This window comes from Chelon labrosus, assembly GCF_963514085.1.
Source record: "Chelon labrosus genome assembly, chromosome: 1".
NCBI classification, from domain to species: domain Eukaryota; kingdom Metazoa; phylum Chordata; class Actinopteri; order Mugiliformes; family Mugilidae; genus Chelon; species Chelon labrosus.
This window is the reverse complement of record NC_140337.1, coordinates 31069969-31094896: the sequence shown is the minus strand read 5'-3', so window position 1 is coordinate 31094896 and position 24928 is coordinate 31069969. Positions and strand designations below refer to the sequence as shown.

General features: G+C 41.8%; 2 protein-coding genes and 1 pseudogene across 3 annotated transcripts in view; all 3 read right to left on the bottom strand.

Moving 5' to 3' along the window:
- Positions 1-394: 394 nt before the first annotated feature.
- On the bottom strand, positions 395-2499 carry LOC311489461 (low affinity immunoglobulin gamma Fc region receptor III-like). The gene is made up of 5 exons (XM_084546543.1): positions 1948-2499; positions 1666-1707; positions 1229-1486; positions 901-1146; positions 395-805 (listed from the first exon to the last, which is right to left on the bottom strand). The coding sequence occupies exons 1-5, from the start codon at positions 1976-1978 to the stop codon at positions 639-641; spliced, it is 744 nt and encodes a 247-aa protein (XP_084402669.1). The 5' UTR covers positions 1979-2499; the 3' UTR covers positions 395-638.
- Positions 2500-7666: 5167 nt separating this feature from the next.
- The window catches only part of LOC311492541 (high affinity immunoglobulin gamma Fc receptor I-like), a gene marked incomplete at both ends in the record, with an annotated part of 49109 nt that continues 31847 nt past the window's right edge, over positions 7667-24928 (bottom strand). The window contains 4 exons of the mRNA XM_084550831.1: positions 7667-7803; positions 8526-8771; positions 12532-12777; positions 12860-13117. Coding sequence (XP_084406957.1) covers positions 7667-7803; positions 8526-8771; positions 12532-12777; positions 12860-13117 — 887 coding nt within the window. The remainder of the gene's footprint in view (positions 7804-8525; positions 8772-12531; positions 12778-12859; positions 13118-24928) is intronic.
- Positions 21352-23954, bottom strand: LOC311486055 (annotated as a pseudogene). Its single transcript has 6 exons — positions 23924-23954; positions 23649-23690; positions 23212-23469; positions 22884-23129; positions 22591-22743; positions 21352-21359 (listed from the first exon to the last, which is right to left on the bottom strand). The product of its transcript is annotated as an uncharacterized misc_RNA (transcript).

The window sequence follows — 24928 nt, the reverse complement described above, 5'->3', positions numbered from 1 at the left end:
CTTTTCCCACATTTTGAATTCTGATCAGTTGTTGAATTTGGGTGAAGAAACCTAAAATTGCTAACTGAACTTAACACCAGCAGCGCCACGTCAAACAATTTAAATGCTGAGTAGCATGCTAAGTGTGGTCTGGGCCAAAAAAATATAAAGTTAGAGGAAATACCTTTCTTCTTCCTGTTCTTTGTTACATCAGCATACATTGCTTGGCTTGCTTCAGCTGCACTGGCCTGTACGGAGACTGGGGAACAAAAACCAAAAGAATATATAAGATCCTTTCTGCTAAATGTTTAATCGCTTAACATTAAATCTACCTGTCTGATGCTCTGATGACTCTGGATCAGGCAGTTCCAGTGGCTGTGAACAAATATCTGTAAAAAAAAAAAGAAGATATTTTGAACATTGTGGTGGAACTAAAGTAACATGAGAACTGATTTTCTAAGTAACAAGAGTCACACAAGCAGGAAGTTCATCTAATTTGGAAAGTGTTTCCTGAAATTATTACCCAAGAGAAGCATTTATAATGTGAAAAACTTTGGCCCTAGCACCCAACCCTGAGGAACTCCTCTGTGGCTTTTGTGTATGTGGAAGAATCGTGTTGTGACAAGGTAAAACCAGTGATCGCATTGAGTAAAGTTCTCTTAATGTTCTTCACCTGTGGCACAGGAACATCGCCCAAAGCAAAGTAGCCCAACAACCAACAAGAGAAGTATCAACAAGATGGAGATGATGATCCATGGTGTGCTTACGGAGGAAGAGGAGGCAGGATTAGAGTCTTTGTGATCTTCAGTATCAATGGTAGGAAAAGCTGAAACTTAAGGAGATGGGAATTGTTTGAGAGTGTAAACACATACGTGATCAATACTTTATGAATCTTAATTTGGAAAAACCTACATGTCTCACCTCCAACATACAGCCCGCTCTGTGGTGATTCTTCACCTCCAGAGATGTTACATTTGTAGAGTCCTTGATCAAGCATGGAGACTGTTTTGAGTCTCAGATTTCCTGTGGAGCTTCTCCACTTGTGGACTCCATCTTGATAGAAATCAGCTGTGATGTTGGAGGAAGATATTTTGGTTCTGCAGCTCAGAGTCACATCTTCTCCCTCCATCACAGGACGAGCAGGACTCTCCAGGATCACAGAACCAGCTGAAGAACACAATCATATTTAATTTATCTTGAAATCACATTGAGATAATCACAAAGTATCACTGCCTCACTGCAAACATACAAGTGACAGTGATGTTGATGACGTTTCTTCTCTGTCCTCCTTCCTCACACCAATACTTTCCAGTGTCAACTCGATAAAGATTTTTAATGGTGCAGCTAGGTCCTCTTGATGTTCTGTCATTAGTCGTGCAACACGAGGACGTCTCCCCAGTAGATTTATGTTCAATATCACAGTAAAAGACTCCCTCACAGTACAAAGTGACCGACTCATATTCAAAGAACTGCAGTCTGTTTGGAGAGATACGAAGAAAAGCTGCATCTGAGAAAAAGAAAAACAGAGAAATTCAGTTTAGACATTTACTCCTGTGAACTGCTGGACGACATCTACAACAGTAAACAGTAGAAAAGTAATAGAGGAACTCCTGTGATGATTAAACATACCAATCTCAGGATATTTTTGCCTCTTTTCTACAACTGCCCAACAAAACATCTACTCACCAACTTCCTGGTCCTGTGCACACAGCAGGATCATCACAGTCACTGAAGACGCAAAGAAAATAGATGAATCAATAAACGTTTTGTCGTCTCCTGCAGCTGCTCATGATGCTCAGCATATTTACTGTTAAATGTCGCAGTTGATGAAGAATAATACTAAAGTTTAAAGTGTGAAATTTAAGTTCACTCACAAAGTAACGTTCAAAGTCTTTCACATGCATGAGCTTTTTAATTGTAAATAAAGTCTTTATCATTAAGTTTTAGTGGAAAGGAGCCAGTACTTACACAGTGCAACGCAGAAAGCTCTGACCTCCATGTTGTCTTGCCACTGACTGACTGAACATCAGACTGAAGTGTAAAATAAGAAGATGTCTCTTCCTGTTCAACTGTACAGAAGCAGAGGTGATGGAAATAGCTTCAGTGTTTTAGTTCAACATCAGTGGGTGGTACAAAGAGCAAAGGCAGAGCAAATCTGCGAGTCATCTTCGATAGAGTGTACATTTAATTGTCTTGAAAGAGTTTAAAAACCCTTTTGCCTGTTCTATTTTCAAAAAGCAGCTAAACAATGACCTATACATAATGGTACCGAGATAGAGGTCAGGCTAGAGGAATGTACACAGGCCTTAACATACTGTCAGTAAGGTGTCTGCTAGTCCATGACAGCAGTAGATTTTGACCGTAAACAGGTTAGAAGGTAAAAGAGGAGGCTGAGTTTATGTAAAAGCTCATCCCAAGGGCCCAGATACTTCATTGCATAGGTGGGGACTTCAAGAGTCTGATATGAAAAAACCCGGATATGCCTCACCTGAAAAACAGTTACATCCCACTTATACCATATGGGCATTCACAGGTAGGGCACTACATGAAATGCAGACAAACACAGTTGTTGTCCACTTGAGAATAGAACAAGAATAAGATTTTTTTTTCATTGTTAAAAGCAAATACAGTTTTGCTGCTCTTTGGTTCTGGAGCAATAAAAAATAGAAACTATAGCATAAAGATGAAAAAAAAAAATATATATATATATATATATATAGCAGCTATACACTATAGTGCTGAGACGAGAGGAAAAGAAAGAGAAAAATGCATTAGATGCCATTTCTCAGTCCTGGAATGTCCTGACTTTGCTTTCCGACGAAACTGATTATATCAATCAAGTTTGAAATGTTATACATTATCAATACAGAATGTATTCAGCAAAGCCAACGCTGACCTAAGGAACTATTATAAACATGCAATCGGCAATTTCTGATTTTTTTTCTGCGTAAAGTTACATGCATGTCACAGATTTAGAAGACCTCGTGCATGGTACCGGCCCTAAAACATCGCACCCTAAAGACCTCAGCAGCTACAGGCCGGTGGCTCTAACAACCCACCTGATGAAGACACTGGAGAGACTGATACTGTGGCATATCCGCTCTGAGGTGGACCTCTCCATTGAATGGAATGAACTTTATTGTCACTATAACAAGTACAGCGAAATTACAGCACTCAACCCGTCTGTAAATTTACAGACAATACATACAATAAGACAGACATACGGGATGAGTGCTAGGTAATAGTGGGGGGAGGAAAAGGGGAGAAGAACAAGAGGAGAGGGGAGGATTAAAAAAAAGCAGCTCCCAGACTACACTCCTCTGGGGTAGTACAGTGTGGGACCGGGAAAAAAAACCCTCAGCAACATAGGCACATTTGAGCACACTTTACACCGGGGGAGAGGGGAAAGGGATGTGCAGGTGTTCCAGCGCAGACAGGCAGCCAGCCGCAGCCTCAGCCACGGCCCTTCGGCGCTGCCAGCGGACCCCGCCTGTTGCACTGGTGTGGGGCAAAGTGGCGAAGGCGTGGGATTGGGGAAAGGGAGGTGTATTGCATATGTGCATGTGTGTAAGTGTCCGTGGTTGCGCGTGTGTAAATAAGCCCGAAGAGTTGCTTTGTCTAGCCTCCCAATCAGTGCCTCAGTTCGCAGGATGTCATCGCGGTAACACAGCAGGTTGCCATGGAGATATCCCTGAACGGGTCCCAGACGGAGTCAACTATCAACAGGTGTCCGTGAAGGAAGGGAGGGAAGAATAGGACAGAGCGTGTCACTGCAGCGATTTCCTGGAAGTAGCAGAGGCCTCTACCTGGCCCGTCGATCGTGGGATCTGAGATACTCCTGCCATCTCTCCATCTCTCCTGCTCGGTCAACGACGCCTGATTGCCCTGCAGCTCCACCAAGACTGCGCGTCCGAAGCGGCGGTGTGAACTTACTGAACATTCGCCCATTGCAGTGCTCTCAACTTACACAGCCTTCGGACTACCTTGCGGCTAAAGTGTCGCTACTGAACTGTAGGTCCGTGTCTAACAAGACCTTCATTTTAAACGACTTTTTCACGCAGCGAGATCTGGACATGCTGTTTTTAACTGAGACATGGATTGGCTCCGGCACCGGTGAGACCTCTGTTTTTGGCGATCTCTGCCCTACAAACTGTTCTTTCATAAGCACTCTGAGGAGTTCAGGAAGAGGAGGTGGAGTGGCATTGATTTTTAAAAATCGGCTTAAGGTACAAACACTCTCTGCCGGGAGCTTTTCTTCCTTTGAAGTACAGTGCGTAAAAGTAGAATCTGCTACTGCACCACTAATGTGCGCACTTGTTTACAGGCCTCCCAAATCAGACAAACATTTCATAAAAGAATTCTCGGACTTTCTGTCTCATTTTGCATCATCTTATGACCGTTTGTTGATTTTGGGTGATTTTAATATTCATGTCTGTTGTCCAGGCAAACCCTTGGTTAGCGAGTTTTGTCATGTAATGGAGTCATTCGGTCTCCTCCAGCACATAAATCAGGCAACCCATGTACATGGACACACCCTCGATCTGATTTTATCCCATGGGTTTTCCATTGATAACATAAGCATCGAGGATGCATCCTTCTCTGACCATATGCCTATTGTGTTCAATGTTCAACTACTTAACTCACGGTTTACAGCCAGATCTTCTGGTCACTACTCTCGTCATATTAACTCTTCTACGGCAAATAAGTTTTCTGAATGTTACTTGGAAAATGCTATCACAGCCTCCATCACTGCCCATGATCCCTGCTCCAGCCCTGATGAGCTAATATCAAACTTCAACAAATCCTGCTCAGCTATCCTTGAAACTGTGGCCCCTCTTAAATTCAGACGCCCTAATTTTAAACCTAAACAGTGGCTTGACATCTCCACCCACCATCTTAGGCAGGTTTGCCGCAGAGCTGAGCGCAAGTGGAAAAAAGATCACCTTCTAGTCTCTCTAGAAATTTTCAGAAACTCACTGACCAACTTCCAAGCTGCAGCAAAAAAAGCCAAGGCTAAGCATTTTTCTGATATCATAAGCAAACATTCCAATCGCCCTAGAATCCTGTTTAACACCATAAACTCAATTGTAAACCCCCAAGTCTCTCCAGAGGTTGAGGCTTCTGCCAATAGCTGTGAAGAGTTCTTGAAGTTTTTTATTGAGAAAATTGACCACATCAGAGCACAGTTCACACCTGTTGTATCTGACACTCCACCCCATTTCCCCATTTCTACAGCTACTTTTGACAGGTTCCAAGCAGTATCCTGCACTGATCTATGGGACATTGTAAAACACATGAAACCATCAACAGCCCCACACGATCCTATCCCTTCACAGATCATCAAAGATGCTTTTGATGCTATTGGTCCCTCCATTCAATTTATTCTTAACTCCTGCCTTGCCACCGGCACCGTTCCTGTATGTTTCAAGCATGCGGTTGTCCAGCCTATGCTTAAGAAACATAATCTGGATACTAAATGTCCTAATAATTTCCGGCCTATCTCAAAACTGCCATTTCTCTCAAAAATTCTGGAGAAGGTGGTGTTAACACAGCTGCTGCCATTCCTCAACACAACAGAGATCCTAGAGCCATTTCAATCTGGTTTCAAAGCCCGTCACAGCACTGAGACAGCCCTGTTAAGGGTGACAAATGACCTATTGCTCACCCTTGACTCAGGTGATAATGCCATTCTGATCCTGTTGGATCTCAGCGCTGCATTTGGCACTGTAGACCATGGTACACTGCTAAAGCATCTTGAACAGTGGGTTGGCATTAAGGGTACAGCTCTAAACTGGTTTCATTCCTACCTCCACCAGAGAACCTTCTCTGTTTCTATAGGCCAGTACACGTCATCATCTGCCCCTGTGTCCTATGGTGTTCCCCAGGGATCCATTTTGGGTCCTGTACTTTTCTGCCTGTACATGCTCCCCCTAGGTAACATCATCAGGAAATTCAATATTTCATTTCATTTCTATGCAGACGACTCTCAAATGTATATCCCACGTAAGTCTGGCAGCTCCATCCAGTCTCTTTTAGACTGTTTGGAAGAAATAAAAATTTGGATGGCTAACAATTTCCTTCAGTTAAAACGCCAACAAAACTGAAGTCATTGTCTTTGCCTTCAAGACCCAAAAACTCCATCCCTGCCAACCTTGGTGCCCTTGCCCCCTATGTGAAATCCCATGCACGTAACCTGGGTGTCATTTTAGACTCTCACCTTAACCTGGACAAGCAAATTTCATCTGTTGTAAAGACCAGTTTTTATCAATTAAGAATAATCTCCAAACTCAAGTCTGTTCTATCCTACAATGATCTGGAAAAAGTCATCCATGCCTTCATAACTTCCCGTCTAGACTATTGTAACTCCCTCTACCTTGGTCTCCCTCTGACACTGGTGGCACGACTTCAGATGGTCCAAAATGCAGCAGCTAGGTTGCTCACCAACACAAAAAAGCGTAAGCATATTACACCAGTCCTAGCCTCCTTGCACTGGCTCCCAGTCCAGTCAAGGATACAATTTAAAACGCTGCTTTTGGTTTTTAAAGCTCTTCATGGCCTGGCACCCAGCTACATAGCTGACATCATTCATCCCCATGTAGCCCCCAGGTCCCTCAGATCCTCCAGCCAAGGCCTCCTCCATGTCCCACGGTTCCGGCTTAAGCAAAAAGGTGACAGAGCCTTTTCTGTTGCTGGCCCCCAGCTGTGGTATCAACTGCCACTTGACATCAGAAATGCCCCCTCAATAACTCTTTTCAAATCCAGGCTTAAAACACACCTTTTTACATTGGCCTTCCCTGTGCTTTAATTGTCTTACCCTGTTATGTCTGTAATTAAGTGTTGTCTGTTGATGTCTTCTCAGCCAAAATCACTGTTCTGTATATGTATATATTTTCTTACCTATTCTTTTTTATCCTATTTTACTATTTTTAGCTTATGCACTATGTACAGCACTTTGGACAGTGTGAGCTGTGGTTAAATGTGCTCTATAAATAAACTTTACTTACTTACTTTACTTACTTGTTCCAGCAGCGGCCTTGGCCAAGGCCGGTGCTGCTCAGGGGCCAGAATGCAGCTTAGATTATGATTGTTTGAGTTAGGGCGAGTAGTTGCATTTCAATAGACACGATTTACTCTGTTTGTCTATTTTGCAGTGTTTGGAATAACGCTGTTTAAAAGAACGGCGTTAGGTAACGACGTTATTTTTTCAGTAACGGGGTAATATAATTAATTACTTTTCCCATCGCTATAACGCCGTTAACGTTACTGGACATTAAATGCGGTGCGTTACTATGCATTGATTGAATAAACTGTGTAATCCGAATGCAGCCCTGGTTCACCACTAGTGAGGAGGTGGGTTAATAACGAGGTAAGCAATTATGATTGGCTAAGGCAGAGTCATGTTTCATGGTAGCCAATCAGAGCCAGTGTTTTTACACACATGCCAGCAAACCACATCTGCAGACGCGTTAGACAAGTTTCTCAGCAAGACGCTCATTTCCTGATCCAGTTACAGCGTCTAACCCTGTGTCTAGAAGCATAGAAAGCAGCTTGATAGCAGCGGGCTTAATTCTAGATGAAATGTGAGAGTAGCCTTGATGAAATATTAACTCCACAATCTCAGCGACTAAGCTGACTTTTATTCTACTGTTGGTTGGCCATCTTTTTCTTTAATATAACAGAAAGCTTTCTATTCAGTTGGAGAAGAGTCATGTTTTATAGCTCTGACTATCACACAGTGAAGACATCTGAGCAGCAGCAGCAGCAGCGCCACCATGATGATGGTGAACACGGTCCTTAGGATGGGGTAAACGTGACAGCTGTGATCTGAGGAGGGACAATGTTCTGTAACAGTTTCTGAAGAGAGAAAACACATTATGGTACATAAAGTGGTGAAAGAAGCAAAGAGCATTTGTTACGGCCCATGGACCGTGTGTTTGGTTGCTCTCTCCTCCCCCATGTGTTCCTTTATGTGTTTCAGGTGCTCTCCCTCCTCTCTGGATTTTCACAGGTGAAGGCTATCACTAATCAGCAGGTTATATCTAGGAGGGAGGCAAGACCTGTGTGGGGAGCAGACGTTTTGGCAGCATGTGAGCTGTGTGATGGTTTTAGGCATTGCTGTCCTTCCGTATGGAGAATTCAACTTTAGTTTAATTGTATTTTTTGGTTGGTGTTTTTCGCTTATGTTTACTTTTGTAAATAAACCTCTTGTTTTTCCTGCCCATTCCTGTGTTGCGTCGCTCCTCTTTAGTAGTATTTTGCCTGTATGTTACTCCCCATTTCCCCTAGCATTCAGGGGACGTAACAGCATTCCATTTATCTCTCAAAAAGGCCATGCATCCAACAAGATGGTGACCAGGTTATTTGTTTAGTAATATAACAATTAGTGTAGTTCAGATTAAGTATCCTTGCCATTACACTTGGAGGAGGAGTTAAGACTCGTCTCTGCATGAAAACAGTGTAGCTGACGATGGGAAAGCTAAAAAAAAGCATTAACAGGAACTAAGATCACATGTGTACACTTTAATCATCTTAAAATTGTGTCTCACTTCTAACAGACAGCCAGCTCTGTGGTGATTCTCCAACTCCAGAGATGTGACATTTGTAGAGTCCTTGATCAAGCATGAAGACTGTTTTGAGTCTCAGATTTCCTGTGGAGCTTCTCCACTTGTGGACTCCATCTTGATAGAAATCAGGTGTGATGTTGGAGGAAGATATTTTGGTTCTGCAGCTCAGAGTCACATCTTCTCCCTCCATCACAGGACGAGCAGGACTCTCCAGGACCACAGAACCAGCTGAAGAACACGATCATATTTAATTTATCTTGAAATCACGTTGAGATAATCACAAAATATCACTGCCTCACTGCAAACATACAAGTGACAGTGATGTTGATGATGTTTCTTCTCTCTCCTCCTTCCTCACACCAATACTTTCCAGTGTCAACTCGATAAACACTTTCAATGGTGCAGCTAGGTCCTCTTGATGTTCTGTCATTAGTGGTGCAACACGAGGGCGTCTCCCCAGTCAGCTTATCTTCAAATTCACAGTAAAAGACTCCCTCACAATGCAATGACCTACACATAATGGTACCTAGATAGAGGTCAGGCTAGAGGAATGTAAACAGGCATTAACATACTATTAGGAAGGTTGTTGCTAGTGCGTGACACCAGTAGATTTTGACCGTAAACAGGTCAGAAATTAAAAGAGGAGGCTGAGTTCATATGAAAGCTCATCCCAAGGGACCAGATACTTCAGTGCATAGGTGGGGACTTCAAGAGTCCCATATGAAAAAACCGAATAGGTCTCACCTGAAAACCTGTTAGATCCCATTTATACCTCATATGGACATTCATAGGTTTGGGCACTGCGGAAAATGCGGACAAACTAACTTTTAAATATACAGCATCCCAGTTGGGTCCTGCCTATGCGAGATCCTTGTTCAAGGCACAAGTGGAACTATGTGGGTTTTATTTAAATTTGCCAGATAGCCACCATCTAAAGCCCAGGTAGATTCCACGTATACCTCATCTGGGCATTCATGGCGAGGGCATGCCTCTGACCTAGTGAGATCCTTGTTAAAGTGATAGGTGGGACTGACATGGGCCTTATGTAAATAAACCCACTGGGCGTCATGTATTAACCAGTTATATCCCACTTAAACCCCATTCATAGGTTGGGCCACTGTGGACACTGTGGACAAACCCACTTGCAACCTAACCTGATTGTGTTCTGGCTCTTTTTCAATCTTTGGATGGGAGATGGGAAAAGATAGGTGCAGGCCAGAATCAAGTTCTTCAACAGGCTCAAGATGTGTCTGTGTCTCTTTGACCTTTGTCTATACCATGTCCAGTGATCAGGATTTGCATGGTTGAAATAGCTCCACCCAAGGTTCTCTTCGAAGGTAAAGGATGGCTGTGTGACTTTAGTGTGTTTGCAAATCATGATAAATGTCGTAGATTGGTTTGTTGTTCAGTCCGCATCAACGGGGCAAACCACGGTAGATTTGTTTGTTTGGGTCGTGATTCATAAAAGGACTAGGCTAATTATTAAGATATAAGTTGTTGATAGTCACTGAATGCTGAGAAAAACGGGGTTTCGCAGCGTGGAGAGGGGTGACTATAGGATGCTGGAATTCACTGTTAACACACACACATCAGTGGTGTGACGATTTCAAGGACAGACTCTCTGATTAAAGGAGAGTAACCCAAAAACCAAAGGACGTTGAGAAACACAAGAAGCAAAGGGACACAGGGAATAGCAGGAGAGCCTAACAGGTACTTCCACGGTAACTGGACAAACAAACTGTCAACGGATGAGAAAGGACTATATATAAATACAAAGAGTAATGAAGTGAAACTAATAAGAGAGGAGCAAGCAAACAAAAGACAAGGAAGAAGAGATGACAAGACAGAGGAGAGTTGTCTTGGTGGTGAAGCACAACCACCAGAATTAAAACAGGAAGTGAGGTCAAAGAATGACCTTTTTCTTGACTAAGGCTGGAGAACCTTCAAACTACTGATGACCCAAGAAATTCTAAAGAAGAACATTCATAGTAATGGATCTGTCTCTGACTGAAGATCGACTGATTGTGCTTTCAATAGACATAACCCTCAAGACCATTGTCAGTGTGAACGTGACTGTACCACAGGTTATTTCATGAGGACGTGCATGAATTTCACTCATAAAACCGAGGAACATTCTGCTGTAGTTATAATTATCATGACACGTGAGAAAATGCTGACATCTTGTACCACAGAACAAACTCAAACAGACGCTCTGACATGTAGGACATGACTTTTATTCTCATCTGTGAAACACAACAAACTCTCGTCTTGTTGCTGACCTCAAACCTAAAAAAGAAATGCAGCAACATCAGATATGCAGCTAACCGCGGCAAGTTTAGAAACAGCAGCAGCGCTCAACTGGTGAGCAACTGTGTGAACAGACTAAGCTGATGGAACAAGTTGGTTAAACTGCTTGATGAAAATGAACCGAAACTTCTCTGATGTGTTGGTTAAAGTGCACACGCTGTCAAACTTCACATGTTTGTTTTTGCACAGAAACTATTTTAAATTTGTAACACAGCAAACAGACCTGAGGTCAAAACTTTTTATTTTTTTTCTGTTGTAACTTGTAGCGTAACAACAACAATACTGGCCCTGACTGTGTCACTTCCTGGTTTTCACGTAGACCATGAAGCTCCTCTTTTCAGTCAGCGCTTAGCAACCTGTAACACATAGGACACAGAAGACAAATATCATGGAAGTTGTAGATTCTAGAAAGAAAAGAAGTCATTGCAAAAGTCTACTTTTTGACTTTTCTTTCAGCATCGATGAGTGGACAGCAAGAACGTGCTTATAGAAAGACACCTATGTGCAACGAGGAGATAAAAGTCTGTATTTGACTCACAATCTGAATTATAGAATAGTAGGTGTCATTGTCAACCGGGTCTTGAGCCGATGAGGGAACGCTGGACTCTGCTGGACTCTGCTGCTTTGAAGAAAAATAAAATATTCCTTACTACATGTGTGTCTTTTCGATTCGAACAATAAATCATTCACAGACATTGGGATGAACAGTGTTATGAATAAGATAACCACCCCCAGGCTCCAGTTAACATCCAACTTTTGACTTGAAATTCAATAATCATATTTCCTAAGTTTCACAGAGTCTCTATGGAGCTTTGGCTTTTTACACATTTTGAATTCTCATCAGTTGTTGAATTTGGGTAAATAAATTACCTAAAGTTGTCAACTGAAGTTAACACCAGCACCATCACGTCAAACAATGTAAATGCTGAGTAGCATGCTAACTGTGGTCTGGACCAAAAAAATATAAAGTTAGAGGAAATACCTCTCTTCTTCCTGTTCGTTGGTACATTAGCATACATTGCTTGGCTTGTTTCAGCTGCACTGGCCTGTACAGAGACTGAAAAAAAATGAAAGAATAAATGTACATATTTAACATCCTTTCTGCTAAATTCTTAATCTCTTAACATTTAATCTAGATGTATGATGCTCTGATGAGTCTGAATTAGGCACTGTATGTGAGTGTGAACAAATATCTGTAAAAAAAGAAGATATTTTGAACATTGTGGTGGAAATAAAGTAACATGAGGACTGACTTTCTAACTAACAAGACTCACACAAGAGGGAAGTTCATTTAATAATGTGCATTTATAATGTGAAAAACGTCTTCTCTAGCACCCAACTCTGAGGAACTCTTCCGTGACTTTTGTGTACATGGAAGAATCGTTTTGTGACAAAGCAAAACCAGTGAGTAAAGTTCACTTTATGTGCTTCACCTCTGCCACAGGGAAATCTGCCAAAGCAAAGTAGTCCAACAACCAACACGAGAAGCATCAACAAGACAGAGATGATGATCCATGGTGTGTTTGCAGAGGAAGAGGAGGCAGAATTACATTCATTGTGATCTTCTGTATCGACGGTAGAAAAAGATGAAACTTAAGGAGATTGGAATAGTTTCAGAGTGTAAAGACATACTTGATCAATACTTTATGAATCCTATTTAGAATAAACCTACATATCTCACCTCCAACAGACAGCCAGCTCTGTGGTGATTCTCCAACTCCAGAGATGTGACATTTGTAGAGTCCTTGATCAAACATGGAGACTGTTTTGAGTCTCAGATTTCCTGTGGAGCTTCTCCACTTGCGGACTCCATCTTGATAGAAATCAGCTCTGATGTTGGAGGAAGATGTTTTGGTTCTGCAGCTCAGAGTCACATCTTCTCCCTCTATCACAGGACGAGCAGGACTCTCCAGGATCACAGAACCAGCTGAAGAACACGATCATATTTAATTTATCTTGAAATCACGTTGAGATAATCACAAAATATCACTGCCTCACTGCAAACATACAAGCGACATTGATGTTGATGATGTTTCTTCTCTCTCCTCCTTCCTCACACCAATACTTTCCAGAATCATCTTGAGAAAGGTTTTCAATGGTGCAGTTAGGTCCTCTTGATGTTCTGTCATTAGTGGTGCAACACGAGGGTTCCCCCTGAACCAGTTTATATTCAGCATCACAGTAAAAGACTCCCTCACAGTACAAAGTGACCGACTCATATTCAAAGAACTGCAGTCTGTTTGGAGAGATATGAAGAAAAGCTGCATCTGAGACAAAGAAAAACAGAGAAATTCAGTTTAGACATTTACTCCTGTGATGATTAAACACACCAATCTCAAGATATTTTCATCTCTTTCCTACAACTGCCCAACAAAACATCTACTCACCAACTTCCTGATCCTGTGCACACAGCAGGATCATCACAGTCACTGAAGACGCAAAGAAAATAGACGAATCAATAAATGTTTTGTCGTCTCCTACAGCTGCTCATGATGTTCAGCATATTTACTATTAAATGTCGTAGCTGGTGAAGAATAATACTTGAGTTGAAAGAGTTAAATTTATGTTCACTCACAAAATAACATTTAAAGATTCATTATTATTATACATGAGCTTTTTAATCGTAAATAAATTCTTTATCATTAAGTTTTAATGTGGAAAGGAGCCAGTACTCACACAGTGCGATGCAGAAAACTCTGACCTCCATGTTGTCTTGCTGCTGACTGACTGAACATCAGACTGAAGTGTAAGATAAGAAGCAGTCTCTTCCTGTTCTACTGTACAGAATCAGAGGTGGTGCAAACAGCCTCAGTGTCTCAGTTTATATCAGTGGGTGTTACAAAGAGCAAAGACAGAACGAACCTTCGAGTCATCTTCGACAGAGTGCACTTTAAGAAAGCTCGAAGGAGTTTAAAAACCCTTTGCACGTTTTATTTAAAAAAAAAAAAAAGCAGCTACACAATGACCTACACACAAGGTCAGGCTAGAGGAATGTAAACAGGCATTAACATACTGTCAGGAAGGTGGCTGCTCGTGCATTACACAAGTAGATTTTGACCGTAAACAGGTTAGAAGCTAAAAGAGCAGGCTGAGTTTATGTGAAAGCTAATCCCAAGGTCCCAGATACTTCAGTATGGAAAAATGTATAGGCCTCACCTGAAAACCTGTTAGATCCCATTTATACCTCATATGGGCGTTCATAGTTTTGTCCACTGTGGAAAGTGAGGACAACTAAGTTTTAAATATACTGTATCCCAGTTGGGTCCCGCCTATGTGAGATCCTTGTTCAAGGCACAAGTGGGACAAATGTGGGTTTTATTTAAATTCCCCAGGTAGCCATCATCTAAAGCCCAGTTAGATTCCACTTATACCTCATATGGGCATTCATGGCTACACTCTAAGAAGTGAAACATGGATGTTGTTTGCATTACATCATGTTTTTAAGGTGAAACTATTGAATAATTCCACTTTTGAAAAATAAATCAAGAGAGTTTCATTGCATTAATGTAATACAAAAAGGTTTTGGGATTACAAAATTGTGCTGAATTGAATCTACATAATCAAGTTATTTAAAACACACTGCAGGCGTTAAAATCAATGAAGACCGCCCTAACTCGTTTTCCGTACTGTCTTGCACATGCGCAGTGTGGCTGAGGACGCCTTGGAAGACACACCCATAGACATATATATGTCGTGATGGCCTCGATACATGATTCAAAAAAAGTTTCATTCGTCGAAGCTTCAATGACACAGTGCTCTATTAGGACAAAGTGGAGAATAAAATGCAGTACAATCGAGACGTGTCTTCATGCTTGTATGGAAGTTGATTTGCCATGCACATTCCTGTTCGGCTACACCACATGGATATGTGGTTTAAAGCTGATAATAAATAAATTATATACGTATTACAATAAAATACATAAAAAGCAATCAATGGCAATCAAACCCTTGCTTCACTAACAAAAGACCGTTGTTTTTTCAATGTACCACTAACCCCTTTCGTTTCGCGTGTTTGACGTTGATCTACGTCACTAATACACTCTACCTGTGGTGGTTTACACTTAATGTTTATGTTACAGCAGAGCCGTTTCTTGATATAGGCGAACTAGGCAAATGCTTAGGGCCCCCAAGCCACCAGGGGGCCCCAAAGCTGCATGTTCATCCTCATCTGTGAATTAAAATGTCCTGTCTTTATCTGTAGCTATCTCGTGTGTTTGTTACATCCCTTTTTATGCTTTAAAATAAACATCGTAGGATATAAATAAAATAAACTGCGATAATAAGCAGTGACTGGTGTTTTTGTAGCAATACTGCGTCATATTTGTTGGACCGCAGTGTCGCAATGTGAGTGACGTAGCGGGCCGCCGACAGGTGTGATGGGCATGATTGACAGCTACTCATCCTTCCCGTTAGCGAGAATATAAACAAAACAAACACAATAATGGCATCAAACAGAAGTTTTCTCAGTTATGTGGAAAACGGAAGAAAAAGAAAACGGTGGAAGAACAACGGTCAAAAGATATCAGAATCAGAATCAGAATCAGAATAGACTTTATTGCCAAGCATGATCGTACATACAAGGAATTTGCTTTGGTGTTGTTACGCCTAAAATAAAATAAAATAAAATAAAATATAGAAACTATATTATAGAATAAATATAGAAACTTGCTCTCAGATATGTAAACATAGAAATACAACAAAATACAAAAATATATACACAGTATATATATGTATATTCCACCAGAACATTTACTGTGGGATGGTAGTGGGTTTGATGTGTTCATGGGGGGGGCTTGGCATTGTTCAGCAGACGCACTGCGGATGGAAAAAAACTGTTCGCCATGCGAGTGGTCCTGCACTCGATGGATCGCAGCCGTCTGCCAGAGGGGAGTCTGTTGAATAGTCCGTGTCCAGGATGAGAGGGATCAGCCACAATCTTAGCTGCACGCTTCAGAGTCCTGGAAGCGTACAGCTCGTCGAGAGACTTCAGACTGCAGCCAATCACCTTCTCTGCAGAGCGAATGACACGCTGCAGTTTGCTCTTGTCCTTAGCAGAGGCTGCAGCATACCAGGTGGTGATGGAGTTGGTGAGGATGGACTCAATGATGGCAGTGTAGAAGTGAACCATCATTGTCTTTGGCAGGTTGAATTTCTTCAGCTGCCGCAGGAAGTACATCCTCTGCTGTGCTTTTTTAATTAGGGCGCTGATGTTCAGTTCCCATTTGAGGTCCTGGGAGATGATGGTGCCCAGGAAACGGAAGGAGTCCACAGCGTTGACTGTAGAGTCACACAGGATGATGGGGAGGAGTGGGGCTGTGTTCTTCCTGTAGTCCACAATCATCTCCACTGTCTTGGAGGCGTTCAGCTCCAAGTTATGGCGGCTGCACCAAGTCACCAAGCGGTCAATCTCCAATCTGTAGGTGCTCTCATCTCCACCTGAGATGAGCCCGATGAGGGTGGTGTCATCCGCAAACTTCAGGAGCTTGACAGACTCGTGACTGGAGGTGCAGCTGTTGGTGTACAGGGAGAAGAGCAGAGGAGAAAGGACACAGCCTTGAGGGGAACCCGTGCTGATGGTACGGGAGTCTGAGATGTGTTTTCCCAGCCTCACATGCTGCCTCCTGTCAGACAGGAAGTCTGTAATCCACCTGCAGATGGAGTCAGGCACGGTCAGCTGGGAGAGTTTGTCCTGTAGTAGAGATGGAACGACCGTGTTGAAGGCCGAGCTGAAATCCACAAACAGGACCCTGGCATATGATCTGGGGGAGTCCAGGTGCTGGAGGATGAGGTGGAGGGAGAGGTTGACAGCGTCATCCACAGATCTGTTTGATCTGTAGGCGAACTGCAGGGGGTCCAGGAATGGGTCTGTTAAGTCCTTGAGGTGTGAAAGCACAAGGCGTTCAAAAGACTTCATCACAACCGATGTCAGGGCAACAGGGCGGAAGTCATGGAGTCCAGTAGTCCTTGGCTTTTTGGGGACTGGGATGATGGTGGAGACCTTGAAGCAAGCTGGCACGTGACATGACTTCAGTGAGATGTTGAATATATCCGTGAACACTGAAGAAAGTTGATCAGCACAGTGCTTCAAGGTGGATGGAGACACAGCGTCTGGTCCAGCAGCCTTGCGGGGGTTCTGCCTCGTAAACAGCCTCTTCACGTCCTTCTCCAGGATGGTGAGAGGTGAGATGGAGGAGGGAGGCTCTGAGACCACCGGCTGTGAAGGAGCCTTGGCCACTGTTGTTGTCGGGGAGGAGGGGGGCACTGGTGTGAGGGCCTGTGAGGTTTCACAGATACCAGTGCTGGTGGGAGAGGTGTCATCGTGGGGGGTGGTGGACGTGGTACTGTCCCATTGTCTTTCAAAGCGGCAGAAGTATTCATTCAGGTTGTTGGCCAGGCGTGAGTCGTTCACAGAGTGGGGGGGTTTGGGCTTGTAGTTGGTGATGTTCTTGAAGCCCCTCCAGACAGAGCTCGAGTCGTTGGCTGCAAACTGGCTCTGCAGCTTTTCTGAGTACTGTCGTTTAGCTTCCCTCACCGCTTTGCTAAACTTGTACTTTGACTCTTTGAATTTCTCTCTGTCTCCACTCCTGAATGCCTTCTCCTTCTCCAACCTGAGGTGCCTGAGTTTGGCTGTGAACCAGGGTTTGTCATTGTTATAACTCACCCTGGTGCGTGTTGGAATACAGCAGTCCTCACAGAAGCTGATGTATGATGTCACTGCTTCCGTGTACTCATCCAAACTGTTTGTTGCCGCCTTGAAAGTGTCCCAGTCAGTACAGTCCAAACATGCCCTTAAGCGGTCCACAGCTTCACTGGTCCACATCTTAGATGTCCTCACAGCAGGTTTACAGAGTTTAAGTTTCTGTCTATATGCTGGAATCAGGTGGATCATGACATGGTCCGATTCGCCCAGTGGCGCACGGGGGACAGCGTGAAAGGCATCTTTGACTGTGGTGTAGCAGTGGTCCAAAGTTCTGTCTTCCCTGGTGGGACAGCTGAATGGATAGCAAGTTTGTTTATTTGTCCTGCTAGCCAGCTCGCTAGCCCTGGATACATGTTAGCTAGCTAGCCCTGGATAAATGTTAGCTCGCTGGCTAGGATTTGTTCGTCACAAACTCACAAATGTAAAATGAAAATGTCGCATGTGAATGGACAGTCTATCCTGTCATGGTCATTTTCAAGTTTGTGTGTATTATATAGGCCTCTAATTAGAAATGTGCTACAGTTTTATAATTTAAATAAATATTTGAAAGGTTTGTCTTTTAAGTGATTTATACATATGACGCATTGTGTTTATTTTAGACTATTGTGGCAGTGGATCATTTATCTTATTTATTTCTTTCACTAGTCCTATGTGTAAATTAATGCAGAAAACTCTTAAAAGTGACAACTTTGTTATTGGGCACACTGTACATCACAGTGTTTCATATAAAAACATTTTAATTTTCTGTATTACAGCAGCATCACTGCAGTTATAAAATAGGAATATGCACTAATGATCTATTTTACGTGATAACCTAAGGAACAGCCTTGTCTTTGCAGGAGCAACTCTAGAATGTTTTGGAGCTCCAGACATTGAGCCAGAAGATCTACTGAGCTTCCTGACCAGGAAGCTCCTGAATTTCATTGTTGCACTTTGTCGCATCAGTGTTGGTTTGTTGTATTTTCTTATGTAAACATTTTTATAAACACTCAAAATATGTTTTATTTATTGACATATAGAGGATTGTTGTTTTCCTTGTATTATAGTTTTTTATCAGTTTAACTTGTCTGATTGCCCCCCCTCCCCGACAACCAATCACAGATACATTTTGCACTGAATGCAGTCGTTTTGCACAGACTCCAGTAATGCACAATTGTCACTTTCTATATTTATAGTACTTACTTGCCTATTTTTTATACTTAGTTTGCTAATTTTATTCTATTTTTATACTCTTAATTTTACTGTTTCTGCTTTGGCTTGCAGTGGGACAAGGGTAACTAATTTCATTCCACCTCATGTACCAACATATGTGTAATGACAATAAAACTCCTTGAATCCATCTAAGGGTTAGTAATCTCTTCATCGTAGTTTGACAAACAGCATCTTGCTTAGGGCCCCCACAAAGCTAGTAATGGCCCTGAGTACGATCAACAAAACACTACAACATAAATACAACTCATTTGTGCCAACTAAATTCAACATAAGTGCGTTGCGTACCTTCAACATAAGCACGTTGAGTACCTTCAACATAAGCGCGTTGAGTAAATTCAACATAAACGCGTTGAGTACCTTCAACATAAGCGGGTTGAGTAAATTCAACATAAACGCGTTGAGTAACTTCAACATAAGCGTGTTGAGTAGTATTTAATTAAGACGGTTTGGTGGGATTTGCTTAAAAGCATGTAGTAATAATTAGTTTTCGAGTATTCTTCCCATTTATTCAGCCTAGTTTCGTGGGACCAGTTGCCATAACTATATTAAGTAAATGTGATGTTTAATTTCTTAGGGTGTAGGGCAACTCTGGAAAGTGTGGACAAACCCACTAGCAGCGATGTTGAGATCCTTGTTAAAGTGATAGGTGGGGCTGACATGGGCCTTATATAAATAAACCCATTGGGCGTCATCTATTAACCAGTTATATCCCACTTAAACCCCATTCATAGGTTGGGCCATTGTGGACACTGTGGACAAACCCGCTTGGAACCCATCCTGGTTGTGTCCTGGCTGTTTTTCAATCTTTGGGTGGGAGATGGGAAAAGATAGGTGCAGGCCTAAATCAAGTTCTTCAACAGTAGTACATTTGTGTTTCAGTCTGCATCAACGGGGCGAACCACGGTAGATTTGTTTGTTTGGGTCGTGATTCATAAAAGGACTAGGCCAATTATTAAAATATTAGTTGTTGATAGTCACTGAATGCTGAGAAAAACATGATTTCGCAGCGTGGAGGGGGGTGACTCCAGGACGCTTGAAATCAATGTTAAGCCTACCCGAGGTGTTGTGGGCCTAACTTAACTGCACATCAGTGAAGGGAGGTGCCCACTTGAAAACCCCAATGACATGCTGCATACTGCTGTTGACTAGGCCAGGTACCTGATGTCTTCATGTTGGTTGGTAGCGATATTTCTTTGTTTGGTTAGCTGCTGAGCGGGCCATACCAGCCACCAGCATTTGGTTAGCTTATATTTCACAAGGTTTGAATTATCCTCTGCTGCTCTGTGGGCCTACAAGCCAGCAGCATTTACTTAGTTCATTTAGATTGTTGGTTAATCGCCATATCACATGACCGTAGGTTTGTTAGGGTTTGGACAGGGCCTCTAAATGTGTTTTGTCTGGGATCTTGCAACAAGGGATTGTAACATCTAATCCTGTGTATTAATGAATGGACTGTACTCTCTTCACTTTAGCCGCTTGCGTGGTCAGAGTTGGGGAAGAGTTGATCTCATGGATGATCCACACATCAACGGTGTGACAATTTCAAGGACAGACTCTCTCATTAAAGGAGAGTAATCCAAAAACCAAAGGCCTTAGAGAAACACAACAAGCAAAGGAACACAGGGAATAGCAGGAGAGCCTAACAGGTACTTCCACAGTAACTGGACAAACAAACTGTCAACGGATGAGAAAGGACTATATATACATACAAAGAGTAATGAAGCAAAACTAATAACAGAGGAGTAAGCAAATGAAAGACAAGGAAGAAGAGCTGACAAGACAGAGGAGAGTTGTATTGGTGGTGAAGCACAACCCCCAGAAATAAAACAGGAAGTGAGGTCAAGGAATGACCTTTTTCTTGACTAAGGCTGGAGAATCTTCAAAATACTGATGACCCTCTGAATTCTAAAGAAGAACATTCATAGTAATGGATCTGTCTCTGACTGAAGATTGACTGATTGCGCTTTCAAAAGAAATAACCCTCAAGACCATTGTCAGTGTGAACGTGACGTGCCACAGGTTATTTCATGAGGACGTGCATGAATTTCACTCATAAAACCGAGGAACGTTCTGCTGTAGTTATAATTATCATGACACGTGAGAAAATGGTGACATTTTGTACCACAGAACAAACTCAATCAGACGCTCTGACATGTAGGACATGACTTTTATTCTCATTGGTGAAACACAAGAAACTCTTGTCTCAGAGCTGACCTCAAACCTAAAAATGCAATGCAACAACATCAGATATGCAGCTAACCACGGCAAGTTTAGGAATAGCAGCAGCAGTGCTCATCTGGTAAGATGAGCTGTGTGAACAGACTTAGCCGATGGGACAAGTTGGTTAAACTGCCTGATGAAAATAAACCGAAACTTCTCTCATGTGTTGGTTAAAGCGCACACGCTATGAAGCTCTACATTTGTTTTTGCACAGAAACTATTGTAAATTTGTGACACAGCAAACAGACCTGAGGTCAAAACTTTTTTTTTTCTGTTTTAACTTGTACCATAACAACAACAATAGTGGCCCTGACTGTGTCACTTCCTGGTTTTCACGTAGACCATCAACCTTCTCTTTACAGTCAACACTTAGCAACCTGTAACACATAGGACACAGAAGACAAATATCATGGAAGTTGTAGATTCTAGAAAGAAAAGAAGTCGTTGCAAAAGTCTACTATACTAAGCAAAGCATGACTTCAAATCTCTACCCTTACCCCTCTACCAGGAAATATTCTGAACCCCTCAACCACTTAAATGATGCCATCTTAGAGGTTTACATACATAATACTAGAATCAGTGTTTGGAGATAGGCTAGTCCTAATTAGAGTTTTGGACATTCATACAAGATACATGATGTGGTCATAGAAAGACAGCTGTGCAGCAACAAGGAGATAAAAGACTTTATTTGACTCACAATCTGAATTGTAGAATAGTAGCCATCATTGTCAACCGGGTCTTGAGCCTGTGAGGGAACGCTGGACTCTGCTGTTTTGAAAACAAATGAAATAATCCTTACTACACGTGTCTTTTCACTTAGAACAATAAATCATTCACAGACACTGGGATTGCTAAGCTAACCACCCCCAGGCTCCAGTTAACATCCAACTAACTTTTGGCTTGAAATTCAATAGTCATATTTCCCAAGTGTCACAGAGTCTCTATTGAGCTTTGGCTTTCTCCACATTTTGAATTCTAATCAGTTGTTGAATTTGAGTAAATAAATTACCTAAAATTGTTAACTTGAGTTAACAGCATCACTGTCACGTCAAACAATGTAAATGTTGAGTAGCATGCTAACTGTGGTCTGGGCCAAAAACATATAAAGTTAGAGGAAATACCTCTCTTCTTCCTGTTCTTTGTTACAGTAGCATACATTGCTTGGCTTGTTTCAGCTGAACTGGCCTGTACAGAGACTGGAGAAAACAAAAGAATAAATAGATGTTTAATATCATTTCTGCTAAATGTTTAATCTCTTAACATTAAATCTACCTGTCTGATGCTCTGATGAGTCTCGATCAGGCACTGCCGGTGACTGTGAACAAATGTCTGTAAAAAAAGAAGATATTTTGAACATTGTGGTGGAACTAAAGAAACATGAGAAGTGATTTTCTAAGTAACAAGAGTCACACAAGAGGGAAGTTCATTTAATTTGGAAAGTGTTTCTTGAAATTATTACCCAACAGAAACATTTATAACACGAAAAACTTTGGCCTTAGCACCCAACCCTGAGGAACTCCTCCGTGGTTTTTGTGTATGTGGAAGAATCGTGTTCTGACAAACAAAACCAGTGGTCGCAGTGAGTAAAGTTCAAGTTATGTTCTTCACCTATGGTACAGAGAAATCCTCCAAAGCAAAGCAGTCCAACAACCAAGAAGAGAAGTATCAACAAGACGGAGATGATGATCCATGGTGTGCTTACGGAGGAAGAGGAGGCAGGATTAGAGTCTTTGTGATCTTCAGTATCAATGGTAGGAAAAGCTGAACCTTAAGGAGATGGGAATTGTTTGAGAGTGTAAACACATATGTGATCAATACTTTATGAATCTTAATTTGGAAAAACCTAAGGAACTAAGATCACATGTATACACTTCATTCATCTTAAAAGTGACGTGTCTCACCTCCAACAGACAGCCAGCTCTGTGGTGATTCTCCAACTCCAGAGATGTGACATTTGTGGAGTCCTTGATCAAGCATAGAGACTGTTTTGAGTCTCAGATTTCCTGTGGAGCTTCTCCACTTGCTGACTCCATCTTGATAGAAATCAGCTGCGATGCTGGAGGAGGATATTTTAGTTCTGCAGCTCAGAGTCACATCTTCTCCCTCCATCACAGGATGAGCAGGACTCTTCAGGATCACAGAACCAGCTGAAGAACACGATCACGTTTAATTTATCTTGAAGTCACGTTGAGATAATCACAAAATATCACTGCCTCACTGCAAACATACAAGCGACATTGATGTTGATGACGTTTCTTCTCTCTCCTCCTTCCTCACACCAATACTTTCCAGAATCATCTGGATAAAGAGTTTTAATGGTGCAGCTAGGTCCTGTTGATGTTCTGTCACTAGTGGTGCAACACGAGGGCGTCTCCCCAGTCGATTTATGTTAAATATCACAGTAAAAAACTCCCTCACAGTAGAAAGTGACCGACTCATATTCAAAGAACTGCAGTCTGTTTGGAGAGATACGAAGAAAAGCTGCATCTGAGACAAAGAAAAACAGAGAAATTCAGTTTAGACATTTACTCCTGTGAACTGCTGGACAACGTCTACAACATTTAAAAGTAGAAAAGTAATATAGGAACTCCTGTGATGATTAAACACACCAATCTCAAGATATTTTTGCCTCTTTTCTACAACTGCCCAACAAAACATCTACTCACCAACTTCCTGGTCCTGTGCAAACAGCAGGATCATCACAGTCACTGAAGACGCAAAGAAAATAGATGAATCAATAAAAGTTTTGTCATCTCCTACAGCTGCTCACGATGTTCAGCATATTTATTATTAAATGTCATAGTTGATAAAGAATAATACTTAAGTTATAAGTATTAAATTTAAGTTCACTCACAAAGTAACGTTCAAAGACTTTAACGTGCATGAGGTTTTTAATTGTAAATAAAGTGTTTATCATTAAGTTTTAAGAGCCAGTACTTACACAGTGCAACGCAGAAAGCTCTGACCTCCATGTTGTCTTGCCACTGACTGACTGAACATCAGACTGAAGTGTAAAATAAGAAGAGGTCTCTTCCTGTTCAACTGTACAGAAGCAGAGGTGATGGAAATAGCTTCAGTGTTTTAGCTCAACATCAGTGGGTGGTACAAAGAGCAAAGGCAGAGCAAATCTGCGAGTCATCTTCGATAGAGTGTACATGTAATTGTCTTGAAAGAGTTTAAAAACCCTTTTGCCTGTTCTATTTTCAAAATGCCGCTGAACAATGACCTACACATATTGGTACCTAGATAGAGGTCAGGCTAGAGGAATGTACACAGGCATTAACATACTGTCAGGAAGGTGGGACTTCAAGAGTCTGATATGAAAAAACCCGGATATGCCTCACCTGAAAAACAGTTACATCCCACTTATACCATATGGGAATTCACAGGAAGGCATAACACACTTGTTGTCCACTTGAGAATAGAACAAGAATAAATTTTTTTTTATTGTCATTGTCCTGTTAAAAGCAAATACAGTTTTGCTGCTCTTTGGTTCTGAAGCAATAAAAAATAGAAACTATAGCATAAAGATGAAAAAAAAAATATATATATAGCAGCTATACATTATAGTGCTGAGACGAGAGGAAAAGAAAGAGAAAAATGCATTAGATGCCATTTCTCAGTCCTGGAATGTCCTGACTTTGTTTTCCGACGAAACTGATTATATCAATCAAGTTTGAAATGTTATACATTATCAATACAGAATGTATTCAGCAAAGCCAACGCTGACCTAAGGAACTTTCATAAACATGCAATCGCCAATTTCTGACTTTTTTTCTGCGTAAAGTTACATGCATGTCACATATTTAGAAGACCTCGTGCGTGGTACCGGCCCTAAAACATCGCACCCTAAAGACCTCAGCAAATACAGGCCGGTGGCTCTAACAACCCACCTGATGAAGACACTGGAGAGACTGATACTGTGACATATCTGCTCTGAGGTGGG